This window comes from Schistocerca serialis, chromosome 3 (genome assembly GCF_023864345.2).
Source record: "Schistocerca serialis cubense isolate TAMUIC-IGC-003099 chromosome 3, iqSchSeri2.2, whole genome shotgun sequence".
NCBI classification, from domain to species: domain Eukaryota; kingdom Metazoa; phylum Arthropoda; class Insecta; order Orthoptera; family Acrididae; genus Schistocerca; species Schistocerca serialis.
The window spans coordinates 529628483-529644242 of record NC_064640.1 but is presented as its reverse complement, the minus strand read 5'-3'; the positions used below and the strand labels follow the sequence as shown (position 1 = coordinate 529644242).

At 36.8% G+C, this 15760-nt stretch overlaps 1 protein-coding gene across 4 annotated transcripts in view; it reads right to left on the bottom strand.

The window, feature by feature from the left end:
- Window positions 1-15760, bottom strand: part of LOC126470408 (pancreatic triacylglycerol lipase-like) — a 472913-nt gene that overhangs the window by 39386 nt on the left and 417767 nt on the right. For all 4 annotated transcript variants that reach the window (XM_050098258.1, XM_050098259.1, XM_050098257.1 and 1 more), the window contains one exon: window positions 1272-1398. In XM_050098258.1, the coding sequence (XP_049954215.1) occupies window positions 1272-1398 (127 nt within the window). The remainder of the gene's footprint in view (window positions 1-1271; window positions 1399-15760) is intronic.

Genomic DNA, 15760 nt, shown 5'->3' with positions numbered 1-15760 from the left:
TCCACTGTTCAAAGTGCTGTCAATGCGAACAAGAGGTGACAAAGACGTTTAACCAAAGGCACCCCATACCATCACGCCGGGTGATATGCCAGTATGGCGATGACGAATACACGCTTCCAATGTGCGTTCACCACGATGTTGCCAAACACGGATGCGACCATCATGATGCTGTAAACAGAACCTGGATTCATCAAAAAAATGACCTTTTGCCATTATCACAGCCAGGTTCGTCGCTGAGTACACAATTGCAGGCGCTCCTGTCTGTGATGCAGTGTCAAGGATAACTGCAGCCACGGTCTCCAAGCTGATAGTCCATGCTGCTGCAAACTTCATCGAACTGTTCATGCAGATGGTTGTTGTCTTGCAAACGTCCCCATCTGTTGACTCAGGGATCAAGATGTGGCTGCGCGATCCGTTACAGCCATGTGGATAAGATGCCTGTCATCTCGACTGCTAGTGATATGAGGCAGTTGGGATCCAGCACAGCATTCCGTATTACCCTCCTGAACCCACTGATTCCAATTTCTGCTAACAGTCATTGGATCTTGACCAATGCGAGCAGCAATGTCGCGATACGATAAACCAAAACCGTGATAGGCTGCAATCCGACCTTTATCAAAGTCGGAAACATGGTGGTACACATTTCTCCTCCTTATACGAGGCATCACAACAACGTTTCACCAGGCAACGCTAGCAACTGCTGTTTGTGTATGAGAAATCGGTTGGAAACTCTCCTCATGTCAGTACGTTGTAGGTGTTGCCACCGGCGCCATTCTTGTGTGGATGCTCTGAAAAGCTAATCATTTGGATATCACAGCATCTTTTTCCTGTTGATTAAATTTCATATCTGTAGCACGTCATCTTCGTGGTGTAGCAATTTTAATGGCCAGTAGTCTAACATGATTTCTAAAAGAATACCTCAGTTAATTAAACCAGAAAGGTGCAACATCTATTTATATGTTTGTATGCCAGACATTCTACAGTTTCTTATCCATCCCACTTGTATTAATTTTCCATTAACCATTACTGATTTATTAATTTCATTTGTGTAACTATATGTGTTATGAGTGATACATTATAATGAGTATTTTTAGAGAAGTTACTCATCACAGTTATTTAAAAAGTGGTATATATTGTGCAACAACACAATATGAGCGACAACTGCATTTTACTACTCACAGTAAACTCAATTTATTTTGTTACATACTTTGAACCGCATTAACTAAATTAAGTCTAGCACATGCTTTACAATATTTTAACATAATTAATACCTTGGTGTGAGGTCCAAATTTTTAATTACATTAGTGTCACTGTGTAATGAGATCCGCATAAAACCTTGAACCCAAGATTCTGCATGTTGCGGTTGAGCCAGTTCCACTGTTACCTTGTAATGACGATCTGAAATGTAAATAAACGTATTAAGCACTTATTAAGAATTTAAAATAAATTGCAATCAACAGGCACAACATATTTATCTGCAATCTTGACTTCACATAAGGAAAATTTCTAAAGCAATAAGTTTTTCTTCTGTGTTTATAATGTAGGTATTTACACAAGCTCCTATCTACTGGACTGCAGTAATGATACTTTTCTCAGACACACATCTACTTATTTTGGAAATGTCTATACTGTTTCTAAAACAGTCAGGTTTGAAAAGAATGTTAAACTATTGTGTCTTATGGACAAATAAAATATATTTTTCTTGTTTGTTTAGAAATATTATTATGGTCTTGATGTGTCTGAAATACAAACAATTACCAAAAGGTTGTTCCTCATATTCTTTTTCTTCTAGTCCTTAACTATACTATTCATTTTATTTCTCTTCCTCTTAATCCATACTGTCCTCATCACCTCTGAACTGAAGCTGCCACAGTAGTAAACAATGTATTATCTTTGACCTCATACCCTCTGTGACATCTCCCCTTTCATTTATGTCTCCCTTTGTCCTCGCAACAGAAGGTTCCCCTCATAATTTGGTTCGCCCTCATAATTTGGTTCGAGAGAGCCATCCTTCCTTTCTAAGCTTCCCCAGGCCATCCTTACTTAATCTCTGAGGAAGAGACTACTTTTAAATGTGACTGTTGGCAGTAATAAGAACTTTGCCTTCAGATGGTAAGTATTGGCAAGCCATTCTTTATGATAACTGCTTAACTTTTCTCATTCCACACTACTGAAGATTATTTACCATAATAAGAATGCTATGTATGACTGAACAAATGCTATTATTTTTTAAAAAATAGGAACCAATGTTCACAAAGTTGGGCATTCATTGTTCATTTGATTTAAATTAGCTATTGTTGACTGGATGACTTGGGTTAGATCTTTCCACTGACATTTCTTACTCATTATGTATGTAATGGAACTATGTTAACTCAATGGTCCTCATTTTCAGTGGATTTCATGGCTACAGATGTAACATCAGTAACAAATACTTGAAGGTTTTTCGGGTAATTAGCTGGCTTAAATCAGTGATATTGTTCATAATATTATAAACATTGTTAACAATTTCATGGCTCTGATTCTGCAGAATTTTTCTAGCACCTTCCTCTCAGAATAAAGCACTCACAATGCACTCTACTTTACTTATCCAGATGGAATATACTAAGTTAAGTGAATACATATATGGACACTTCAGGTCTGAGCCTGCTCATTTCCCTTCAGTACAGAACAGCCCCAGATCTACGATATTTCTGAACCACGGCTAAAACTAGATAGTGGCACCCCCCTCCCCCCCTCCCCCCACTCATGAGAGTTTAGGACAGGACATCAAAAATTTAAAAAAAAAAATCAATTTTTCAAAAATATGTTCATTCCATAGTGCGCATCTTCCTGAAGAGTTTGATATATAAGAAATATATGTTTGTTGGTCTTCAGTGTGCCAAAGTCCAGTTCCACACCTCTTCTCACAGCTTTCTTCTATCACACATCACTGTGTTTTGCTCTGAGAAATTTAAATGTGTATATTTTGCAATGGAAGGCATCAAACCTATATTCAGGACATTGGAAATTAAAATGTCCTTAAAAAATCCTCACAATTAATGTTGTGTGGGATTATTTGTGACTGGAAGAATAAGAATTCTTCAGAAAATTTGCTCTCTATTGCCTATTAACTAATAACTGACTCTTTTATGTGAAATAAAACTGAATATAGGAAACATAAAAGCATTAAAAAAGCAAGAAACAAGCAATACAGTGCACATTTCTTCAACCCTTAGGTCTCAGCATTTTTTCCTCTCCAATCTTGCTACAGCTTTACATGGCATGCTTTCCTTTCTGCAAAAGAATCTATTACCTCATCAAAGTACATCAACCATATTGCTACATGAAAAATCAAAATGTCATTGTTTAATACTGAAAAAACTTTTCATACGAATAGTACCCAAGACTGATGTGGTTTCTCTATTTGATTACATCTGTTTTGTCACTGTCTGCTTGGTAAAAGAAAATAGGCATTTTTAATATTGCAGCAGCTGTAACACATACCAAATAAGCGAGACTGTTTTGACACAAATGGTCATTTTTATCTATCTCATTTACATAAGTAACACCACAGAACATAATTCACGAAGTACCAATAGCAAATGCCTATTGGACCTAAGAGAAGCAAAAAGTCTTAGGTTATGAAATAGTTCCATATTTCATTCATATGCTCCAGTTTCTCAACCATGATATTGAGTAGTAGTAGTATTAAATATTTATATAAATTTGGAATCATCATATTCTTCAATATAATTTGTGTGATGTCACCATTTCTTCTGCTTCCTCATTCTAACAATCAATCTTGTCACCACTAACTCCGTAACTATTCCTGCCATTGTCAAAACTTATTCTTCTGTTAACTTCACTAACCCTTCCAGAATCACCACTTTAGTTATCCCACTTTTATTCTCCAGTTAGGTGTTATTGTGTGTTCGTACAACGTGTTTTCTATGCTATTTCAAGAATAGAACAACTGACTGTTAACCAGGGACTTTACAACTGGCTCTTAGTAGTGTAGCAATCTGACAAAAATTTTCTGTCAAAATTTCATTTTCTTGGATACACCGAGAAGATAATATGTTACCTTACTTACCTGTTATTCCTGTCAGTCATTTATTTCCACACTGGTAGTCAGAATCTATGGATTTTGCTAATAATTATAGCAATGCTTATCATTCACACACCTAATCAACCACATAAACATACAGCAATTGGCATTCATCCGTTTGGGCTTATTCAGCTCAGCTCTTATAGCCCCGTCCCCTTTTGTCTGCAGAAAAGTTTTTATTTCTAGATGCGACAGGGATTCCCCTCTGGCAGAGACATCATGTACACTATGTACACATTCAAAAATCAACTTATCAATTCAGATATCAACTTAGAACATGTTCAATACTGTTCAAAAACCAACAAGGATTCATTTCAAAATCATATGAGCAATCGAGAGATCAACATGCACTGGAGGCTAGTTGCTTTGTGAAACACGGTCTTTTTCAGGTATATGAATTTACCCCCCTGAAATTTACCGCCCACCCCACCCCCACCCCCCACCATCCGGGCATGATACAGAACCAGCAAATATCTACTGTGCACACTGATATTATACCCTGCCACAACTCACTGACTACACAGCATTTGTGATATCTATAAACTAATAATTAAAAGTTGCTTAAATATTTTACAATAAAGATATAGTCACAAATTTGCACTTATGCTCTACAGCCACCATGTAGCTAGTGTGATATCTTCTAAACTGTTGTTTCAATGAAGAACACTATTAATTTGATTTATCCAATGAAAAATGGGGTTCTCAGAGGCCACATCATTCCCACTTGACATAGATAACTAAATTCAATAAGTCATTTAAATTATAGCTTTGTAGTCCACAACAAGAGAGCAGCTATGCAAGGATGGCAGAGGAACAAAATTCATCAGTATTAGGAAAAGGATGGATCACAGAGACCCTAAGTGCTGATGTGTAGTCTTGCAGTTGGCAATATGTGTGATATATAATGACGATATAGCAGTTAAAGTTGATCAAGGTTGATTAAAATAGAGACCTTAAAAACCAATCGTATAACTGTGAAAGTCGAGGTCGGTGGAAGTTTCAGTGACAGAAATGTACAACCAAGTACTTTGGAGCAGATTTCAATCCAATATGACAGTGTTCAACATATTCCAAGTATGAAAGGTTATCTAAAATTTTTAATAACATTACAGTCCTCGTGAATCCTTGAAAGGGTTTCAGGAAGAACAAACCGACTGAAACAGCAGTTTATGACTTTTAAGGCAAGTCTTAAATGTTATAGCCAAGATAAATGAAAATATGAGCTCTTTCTCAACTCATCTAGAGCCTCTGACCTCATCACTAACTAACTGCTGCTTAAGAATTATACAGATATGACATCTGTGGAATAAGCTAGAACTGGTTTCAGTTTTGTCTTTCTGTCACGCACAAGGTGGTAGAACAATGTTACAAAAATAGACATTAATTTTCAGGGCATAGGAAATTTAGCTATGCAGTACTTCAAAGCTCTGCGTTAGGCCCATTTTTGTTCTTGAATTTTATATAAGATTTACCACAGCACTTGTCAGTGGTTCGATTGAAAATGGTATTAACCATTTATTAAATGATTCGATGAAGCTGATTTACAACAATGATCTCTATGATGACAAGAAGAAGAAATGTCATTTAGTGTCAGTTGTATGGTGGTAAAAACATTAAACAACCAAGTTCATAATTATGAAACATGAAGTAGGAATGATTTTCTAAGACAGCAAGTTTCTATGTCAGAAAAGTGTGATACATCAATCTAAGGTAACATTCACTGCATTGACTGCAGAAATACAATCATAAAACATGAGGCTAATTTAAGAAAGAGTTTCTATCATCAAATAGTTTCTACAGTATTGTGGACCAAAATAAATTATTCACATTGACAAAGGTCTGCCGCTTTCTTAAAGGATCTCTATGCTGTGTTTACTACGTCTTTCATATGAAAAAAATTCTACTACTCCTTCATTGATTTAATTGTTTCAGTGACGTTAGGCAACCAGAAACCTGTCAAAATAAGCATGGCAAAGAAGAATAATGATTTTGTAAGTGAAGTTGAGTGCATGAGATGGTCAGAGTCAGTTCAAGGCCATACAGGACCTGCAACACTGACCAACTAATGACACTAATTTAGAAACATTTATTCACATTTTTTAAATGTGTCAGTTTATTTCCATAATATGTGCAGACAACATACAGGGTGAGTTACCTCACGTTACCACTGGATATATTTCGTAAACCACATCAAATACTGATGAACCGATTCCACAGACCGAACGTGAGGAGAGGGGCTAGTGCAATTGTTTAATACAAACTATACAAAAATGCACGGAAGTATGTTTTTTAACACAAACCTACATTTTTTTAAAATGGAACCACGTTAGTTTTGTTAGCACATCTGAACATATAAACAAATACGTAATCAGTGCCGTTTGTTGCATTGTAAAATGTTAATTACATCTGGAGATATTGCAACCTAAAGTTGACGCTTGAAACCTCCGACGTTCAGTTGCATGTTGTAACAAATACAGGCCACGGTCGGCGAGCAGCATCTGCAGGGACATGTTTACGATGACGACCGTGTTTACAAGTGTGGCTGTAGAGCACTGTTGTGGTTTGGTCTAGATGCCGCAGTGTCCGCATGTAGCGCTTGCTGCTATTGTTATTCTGCATTCACCTCCGCACGCAGGCCAACTGTAGTACACCGTGTTACCAGACGTCTGTGATAGTGTAGTGTTGTAGGAACTGTGACCATGATGTATTCGAACTCTGAAAAGGCGGAGATGATACTCATCTATGGCGAGTGTCGACGAAATGCAGCTGAAGCCTGCAGGGTGTATGCAGAACGGTACCCAGACAAAGAGCATCCAACGTGCCGCACATTGCAAAACATCTACCGCCAACTGTATGCAACAGGTATGGTCGTAGCATGCAAACGGGTCCGTAACAGGCCCATCACAGGAGAAGCGGGTGCAGCTGGTGTGTTAGCTGCTGTTGCCATGAACCCACACATGAGTACACGGGACATTGCGAGAGCCGGTGGACTGAGTCAAAGTAGTGTCATGCACATACTGCACCGTCACTGTTTCCACCCGTTTCATGTGTCGCTACATCAGTAATTACATGGTGATGACTTTAATCATCGAGTGCAATTTTGTCAATGGGCATTAACAGAGAATGCGTTTCAGTTCTACCTGTTTACCGATGAAGGGGGTTTCACAAACCATGGGGCTGTGAATCTACGGAACATGCATTACTGGTCCGTGGATAATCCTCGCTGGCTCAGACAGGTAGGGCGACAGCAACCATGGACTGTAAATGTATGGTGCGGAATCATTGGCGACCACCTCATTGGTCCTCACTTCATTGCAGGGGCCCAAACAGCTGCAACATACATCACATTTCTACAGAGTGATCTGCCAATGTTGCTCAAAAATGTCCCACTGGAAACGCGTCGACGTATGTGGTATCAGCATGATGGTGCACCTGCACATTCCGCAATTAACACTAGGCTGACCCTTGACAGGAAGTTCGATGGCGTTTCATAGGACGTTGAGGACGCATAAATTGGCCAGCCCGTTCTCCTGATCTTACACCTCTGGACTTCTTTCTGTGGGGTACATTAAAGGAGAATGTGTACCGTGATGTGCCTACAACCCCAGAGGATATGAAACAAGGTATTGAGGCAGGCTGCGGCGACATTACACCAGATGTACTGCGGCGTGTACGACATTCATTACGCCAGAGATTGCAATTGTGTGCAGCAAATGATGGCAACCACATTGAACATCTATTGGCCTGACATGCCGGGACACACTCTATTCCACTCCGTAATTGAAAATGGAAACCATTTGTGAACGTGTACCTCACCCCTCGTGGCAATGTACATGTGCGTCAGTGAAAAAGACCAATAAAAAGGTGTTAGCATGTGGACGTAATGTGCTGTTCCAGTCTCTTCTGTACCTAAGGTCCATCACTGTTCCTTTTGGATCCCTACGTAATTCGGTGCTCTCCGATACACACGATCGAACAGTGGAGGAGTGGTACTCAAGCATCAATTTTAGGTTACAATATCTCCGGATGTAATTAACATTTTACAATGCAACCAACGGCACTGATTACGTATTTGTTTATATGTTCAGATGTGCTAACAAAACTAATGGGGTTCCATTTAAAAAAACATAGGTTTGTGTTAAAAAACATACTTCCATGCATTTTTTTATGGTTTGTATTAACCAATTACACTAGCCCCTCTCCTCACGTTCGGTCTGCGGAATTGATTCGTCAGTATTTGATGTGGTTCACGAAATATATCCAGCGGTAATGTTAGGTGACTCACCCTGTATAACAAAATTTTATTTTACTAATTTAATCACTAACAGATGCTAAATGGTATTTTGTTTTTTTCTGAGATGCTAAGCACTTTGGTTTCTGAACCTTTGCCTGATTAGCATAACCTACAATAATCAAGACAATATCACCACCAATCAAAAGCAACTTTTATTAGTTTCATACACATAATGAAGCAAAACCAGTTTTTAGATAGGTAATTTGTTAAATGTTTTGTGTTCCTTCCCAATAAGAAAATTGTTAACCCAATGAGATGGCTCTGCACTAAAGTGTTATGACTATCAGATCATCATGATAAGTACTGTCTCAGTTCAGTCTCAGGTCGTTCAGAGTAGGTTCTCCTGGTCAGCCTCAATTGATTTTCAGGCACTTACTCCTGCTTATCTAGGCATTGAGGCCTGAATACATATTTCCACCTCATGTTTTTCACAAACAGTATTAAGACAATATGGAAAAACAAATTTAAGATAGAATACTGTTTGTGCACACATTTAACCAATTGAACATCCACTTATAGATGTTACCATTGGTCATTCTATTTAGACAAAACAACACAGAGAAGGACATTAAAAGGAGAAAAAAGGAGAAAGGAATATTGTGGATTATCCATCACCGCAGTTTGTATCAAGTGTCTCAGTGCCCTAATAAAAATTTAGCCATCGTCCGCCTTAAAAATTTTAGACCTCTGGATGGAACAATATATTGTAATGCCCTCCATAGGACTTTGCCACGCAGTTAACTATCCCAAACCATTGGTTATAAAACCCCGATCTATGTTGAACTTAGCACTTAGCACAGTGATGTATCTAAATGTGTTAAACTTTAAAAAAATGGATGATTTTTTTTTTAAATGTAATGGAACACGGAAGGCAAACAAGCTGTAAGTGCACTCAGACTGAATGTAAAGTTAGTGAAGAAACAAAAAACAGGGTTGCAAAAGCAGCACTAAGTGCACAATTAATTCAAATGAATTGCTTTCAGATTTTAGGAGTATTTGTCTTGTCCATTTGGTTTGCTTAGCAACCTATGTTTTTAAGTGTGACGAAAGATTTATTAACAAAAAATGTAAAGTAAACAATCCCCACTGAAAATATTTAGGCATAAGTTCATAATAATGCACAGCAGACCAGAATGGAACAGAACATGTAAATAAAACACTTCTTTTACAATTCTGAATATGTAACCTGTGATTTAGTAAATTAAAATTATGATGAATGTATTCAAACATTTGAAAATACAAATGATTTTACAACAGTGAACTATTACTTCCAGTGTTTTAAAAATATACAACACTCATACACATGCAATACTAAACAGTATTATAATTTTCAATTCAAAATGGCTTATTTTCCTCTTAAAAATGGACAAAGCATTTGTGGAGCCTGCAGTATGTGGTATGTGACTGAATTGCCTCTGAGAATAGAAGATTTTCTTTGAATTTATGATACACATATCTGCTTCCACATACTATTAGCTCTTTCTTTCTGCCAAATTGTAGAAAATGGCTTTTCTACATCTTTGAACAAATGATCCAAGGATAATAATAACGTGGAGGCCCGGGAAAAGAATAGGCCTCCAGTATGTTCTGCCAGTCATAAAAGGCGACGAAAAGAACAAACCACTAATAGGGCTAACCCCCCTTTTAGTGTGATTAGTTGGTTCGGGACAGAACTAAAGAAGCCTCGGACAAGTGCCGTCGTGGTCGGGGACGACGCTTGAACCCTATGCCCGCCCACAATGGTAATGACACTGCTAGCCAACTGGAAAATGATTTAAATCCAAATAGACGTGTTTTGCAGGATATGCTTCCTGCAACCACTCTAGAAGGAAAACCAAGACAGAGGATGAGATGGTCAGATGAAGTTAACCGACACCTCATGTTCTGTTATTACCAAGCAACAAACTTAGGAACAAACACAACTGGATACAGGTCACAAGTATACACACCATTTATTACCAGATACCCAGAATTAAAATTTTTAACAGAACAACGACTAGCTGATCAGATCCGTGTAATAATCAAAAATAACAGGATACCCCAGTCAGAATTAGAAAACATCAAACAACAAGTACAACAAATACTAGAACAAAATAATGTGCAATCAGAAGAAGAAAAAATACATTAATGGACTCAAACATCTCAGAGCAAACAAACAAAGAACAACACGCATCAATTAAACAATCAGAGGAAAACGAAATCTTAAGACAGCCACCAGAACAAGCACAAATACAACATGAAGTGACACACATGTTAGACATAGAAGAAAAATTTCAGCTGACATATATAGAATACAAAGACACAAATACAGACATAAGACCATTCTTGCATAGACCACCAAATAACCCACAAGTCAAAACAACAATAAAAACGTTATATCTCGGTCAAAAATGGAAAGTGACACGGACCTTGATCAAGCATGACTTCCTTTTAACTGTACGGTATATGTTATATTGCATTTAGTAACTTTCGGGTAATTGAACATGTATCAATAATTACGGATTTCTGTAGTTGTATATATAAGTTTGGATGTAGCTGTATTGCATTGATGTACTGGTGGATATGGTGTGGTATGACTCCTGTAGTTGATAGTATAATTGGTATAATGTCAACTTTATCCTGATCCACACGTCCTTGACATCCTCAGCTAGTTGGATGTAATTTTCAATTTTTTCTCCTGTTTTCTTCTGTATATTTGTTGTATTGGGTATGAATATTTCGATTAGTTGTGTTAATTTCTTCTTTTGCTGAGTATGATGTCAGGTTTGTTATGTGGTGTTGTTTTATCTGTTATAATGGTTCTGTTCCAGTATAATTTGTATTCATCATTCTCCAGTACATTTTGTGGTGCATACTTGTATGTGGGAACGTGTAGTTTTATTAGTTTATGTTGTATGGCAAGTTGTTGATGTATTATTTTTGCTACATTGTCATGTCTTCTGGGGTATTCTGTATTTGCTATTATTGAACATCCACTTGTGATGTGATCTACTGTTTCTATTTGTAGTTTGCAAAGTCTGCATTTATCTGTTGTGGTATTGGGATCTTTAATAATATGCTTGCTGTAATATCTGGTGTTTATTGTTTGATCCTGTATTGCAATCATGAATCCTTTGGTCTCACTGTATATATTGCCTTTTCTTAGCCATGTGTTGGATGCGTCTTGATCGATGTGTGGCTGTGTTAGATGATACGGGTGCTTGCCATGTAGTGTTTTCTTTTTCCAATTTACTTTCTTCGTATCTGTTGATGTTATGTGATCTAAAGGGTTGTAGAAATGGTTATGAAATTGCAGTGGTTTAGCCGATGTATTTATATAAGTGATTGTTTTGTGTATTTTGTTAGTTTCTGCTCATTCCAGAAAGAATTTTCTTAAAATGTCTACCTGTCCGTAATGTAGGTTTTTTTATGTCGATAAATCCCCTTCCTCCTTCCTTTCTGCTTAATGTGAATCTTTCTGTTGTTGAATGTATGTGATGTATTCTATATATGTGTCATTGTGATCGTGTAAGTGTATTGAGTGCTTCTAGGTCTGTGTTACTCCATTTCACTACTCCAAACGAGTAGGTCAATATTGGTACAGCATAAGTATTTACAGCTTTTGTGTTGTTTCTTGCTGTCAATTCTGTTTTCAGTATTTTTGTTAGTCTTTGTCTATATTTTTCTTTTAGTTCTTCTGTAATATTTGTATTATCTATTCCTATTTTTTGTCTGTATCTTTTCTTTTAGTTCTTCTTTAATATTTGTATTATCTATTCCTATTTTTTGTCTGTATCCTAGATATTTATAGGCATCTGTTTTTTCCATTGCTTCCATGCAGTCGCTGTGGTTATCCAATATGTAATCTTCTTGTTTAGTGTGTTTTCCCTTGACTATGCTATTTTTCTTACATTTGTCTGTTCCAGAAGCCATATTTATATCATTGCTGAATACTTCTCTTATCTTTAGTAATTGGTTGAGTTGTTGATTTGTTGCTGCCAGTAGTTTTAGATCATCCATGTATAGCAGATGTGTGATTTTGTGTGGGTATGTTCCAGTAATATTGTATCCATAATTTGTATTATTTAGCATGTTGGATAGTGGGTTCAGAGCAAGGCAGAACCAGAAAGTACTTAATGAGTCTCCTTAGTATATTCCACGCTTAATCTGTATTGGCTGTGATGTGATATTATTTGTATTTGTTTGGATATTAAGTGTGGTTTTCCAATTTTTCGTTACTGTGTTTAGGAACTGTATCAATTTAGGATCTACTTTGTATATTTCCAATATTTGTAGTAACCATGAGTGGGGTACACTATCAAAAGCTTTTTTTGGTAAAATGTATGCATAGTGTAGGGACCTTTGTTTAGTTTTAGCTTGATATATCACCTCTGCATCTATTATCAGTTGCTCTTTATATCCTTGTGCTCCTTTGCAACAGCCTTTTTGTTCTTCATTTATAATTTTGTTCTGTGTTGTATGTGTCATTAATTTCTGTGTAATGACTGAAGTTAATATTTTGTATATTGTTGGTAGGCAGGTTATGTGGTGATATTTAGCTGGATTTACTCTGTCTGCTTGATCTTTAGGTTTCAGATAAGTTATTCCATGTGTAAGTGTATCAGGGAATGTGTATGGGTCTGCAATGTAACTGTTAAATAATTTAGTTAGATGTGAATGTGTTGAGGTGAACTTCTTTAGCCAGAAATTTGCTATTTTATCTTTTCCAGGGGCTTTCCAATTGTGAGTAGAATTAATTGCTTGGGTGACTTCATGTTGCAAAATTATCACTTCAGGCATTTGTGGTATCATCTTGTATGTATCTGTTTCTGCTTGTATCCACGTGCATGCCTGTTATGTTGTGCTGTGTTTGACCATATGTTGCTCCAGATGTGTTCCATGTCTGTTATGTTTGGTGGATTGTCTATTTTAATGTGTGTGTTATCTATTGTCTGGTAAAATTTCTTTTGGTTTGTGTTGAATGTTTGGTTTTGTTTCCTTCTATTTTCACTTTTTTTGTATCTTCTAAGTCGTTTGGCCAATGCTTGTAATTTCTGCTTCTTTTCATCTAATTGCTCTATCGCTTCTTGTTGTGAGATTTTACCTAACCTTTTTCATTTTTTGTCTGATATTTCAATTCTTGTAAATTGTGTTAGCTGTCCGATGTCTTTTGTCAGTTTTTCTGTTCTGATCTGTAGCCTGTATTGCCATGCTGGTTTTGTGAGTTTCTTCTGTGTGTTGGTTGGCTCTGATCTCTGCCTAGTGTGTATATTTAGTGTAGTGATTGCTCCTATATAAACCAGTAGTTGTAACTCTTCCATAGTTGTGTTTTCATTTATTTTGATGTGTATGATTGTGTTGACAGTTTTTATTGTTGTTTCGACTTGTGGATTATTTGGCAGTCTATGCCAGAATGGTCTGGTGTCTGTATTTGTGTCTTTGTATTCTATATATGTCAGCTGAAATTTTTCTTCTATATCTAACATGTGTGTTACTTCGAGTACTATTAGTGCTTGTTCTGGTGGCTGTCTTAAGATTTTGTTTTCCTCTGATTGTTTAATTGATGCGTGGTGTTCTTCGTTTGTTTGCTCTGGGATGTTTGAGTCCAATAATGTATTTTCTTCTTCTTCTGATTGCACATTATTTTGTTCCAGTATATGTTGTACTTGTTGTTTGATGTTTTCTAATTCTGACTGGGGTATCCTGTTATTTTTGATTATTACACGGCTCTGATCAGCTAGTCATTGTTCTGTTAAAAATTTTAATTCTAGGTATCTGATAATAAACATTGTGTATGATGGGCGCTAATGACCATAGTAGTTTTGCGCCCTAAAACCACAAACAAAAAAAAAAAAAAAAAAAAAAAAAACATTGTGTATACTTGTGATCTGTATCCAGTTGTGTTGGTTCCTAGGTTTGTTGCTTGGTAATAACAGAACATGAGGTGTCGATTAACTTCATCTGACCATCTCATCCTCTGTCTTTGTTTTCCTTCTAGGGTGGTTGCAGAAAGCTGCAAAACACCTCTATTTGGATTTAAATCATTTTCCAGTTGGCTAGCAGTGTCATTACCATTGTGGGCGGGCATAGGGTTCAAACGTCGTCCCCGACAATGACGGCCCTTGTCCGAAGCTTCTTTAGTTCTGTCCTGAACCAACTAATCACACTAAAAGGGGGGTTAGCCCTATTAGTGGTTTGTTCTTTTCGTCGCCTTTTATGACTGGCAGAACATACCGGAGGCCTAATCTTTTCCCAGGCCTCCACGGGGTTTATTATTATTATTACTTCTTTCTTGTCTCAGACATTATGTCTGGTTAAAAATGGAAGGTGACGTGGACCTTGATCAAGCATGACTTCCTTTTAACTGTACAGTATATGTTACATTGCATTTAGGAACTTTCGGGTAATTGAACAAGTGTCAATAATTACAGATTTCTGTAGTTGTATATATAAGTTTGGATGTAGCTGTATTCCATTGATGTACTGGTGGATATTGTGTGGTATGACTCCTGTAGTTGATAGTATAATTGGTATAATGTCAACTTTATCCTGATCCACATGTCCTTGACTTCCTCAGCTAGTAGGATGTATTTTTCAATTTTTTCTCCTGTTTTCTTCTGTATATTTGTTGTATTGGGTATGAATATTTCGATTAGTTGTGTTAATTTCTTCTTTTGCTGAGTATGATGTCAGGTTTGTTATGTGGTGTTGTTTTATCTGTTATAATGGTTCTGTTCCAGTATAACTTGTATTCATCATTCTCCAGTACATTTTGTGGTGCATACTTGTATGTGGGAACGTGTAGTTTTATTAGTTTATGTTGTATGGCAAGTTGTTGATGTATTATTTTTGCTACATTGTCATGTCTTCTGGGGTATTCTGTATTTGCTATTATTGAACATCCACTTGTGATGTGATCTACTGTTTCTATTTGTAGTTTGCAAAGTCTGCATTTATCTGTTGTGGTATTGGGATCTTTAATAATATGCTTGCTGTAATATCTGGTGTTTATTGTTTGATCCTGTATTGCAATCATGAATCCTTTGGTCTCACTGTATATATTGCCTTTTCTTAGCCATGTGTTGGATGCGTCTTGATCGATGTGTGGCTGTGTTAGATGATACGGGTGCTTGCCATGTAGTGTTTTCTTTTTCCAATTTACTTTCTTCGTATCTGTTGATGTTATGTGATCTAAAGGGTTGTAGAAATGGTTATGAAATTGCAGTGGTTTAGCCGATGTATTTATATAAGTGATTGCTTTGTATATTTTGCTAGTTTCTGCTCGTTTTAGAAAGAATTTCCTTAAATTGTCTACCTGTCCATAATGTAGGTTTTTTATGTCGATAAATCCCCTTCCTCCTTCCTTTCTGCTTAATGTGAATCTTTCTGTTGTTGAATGT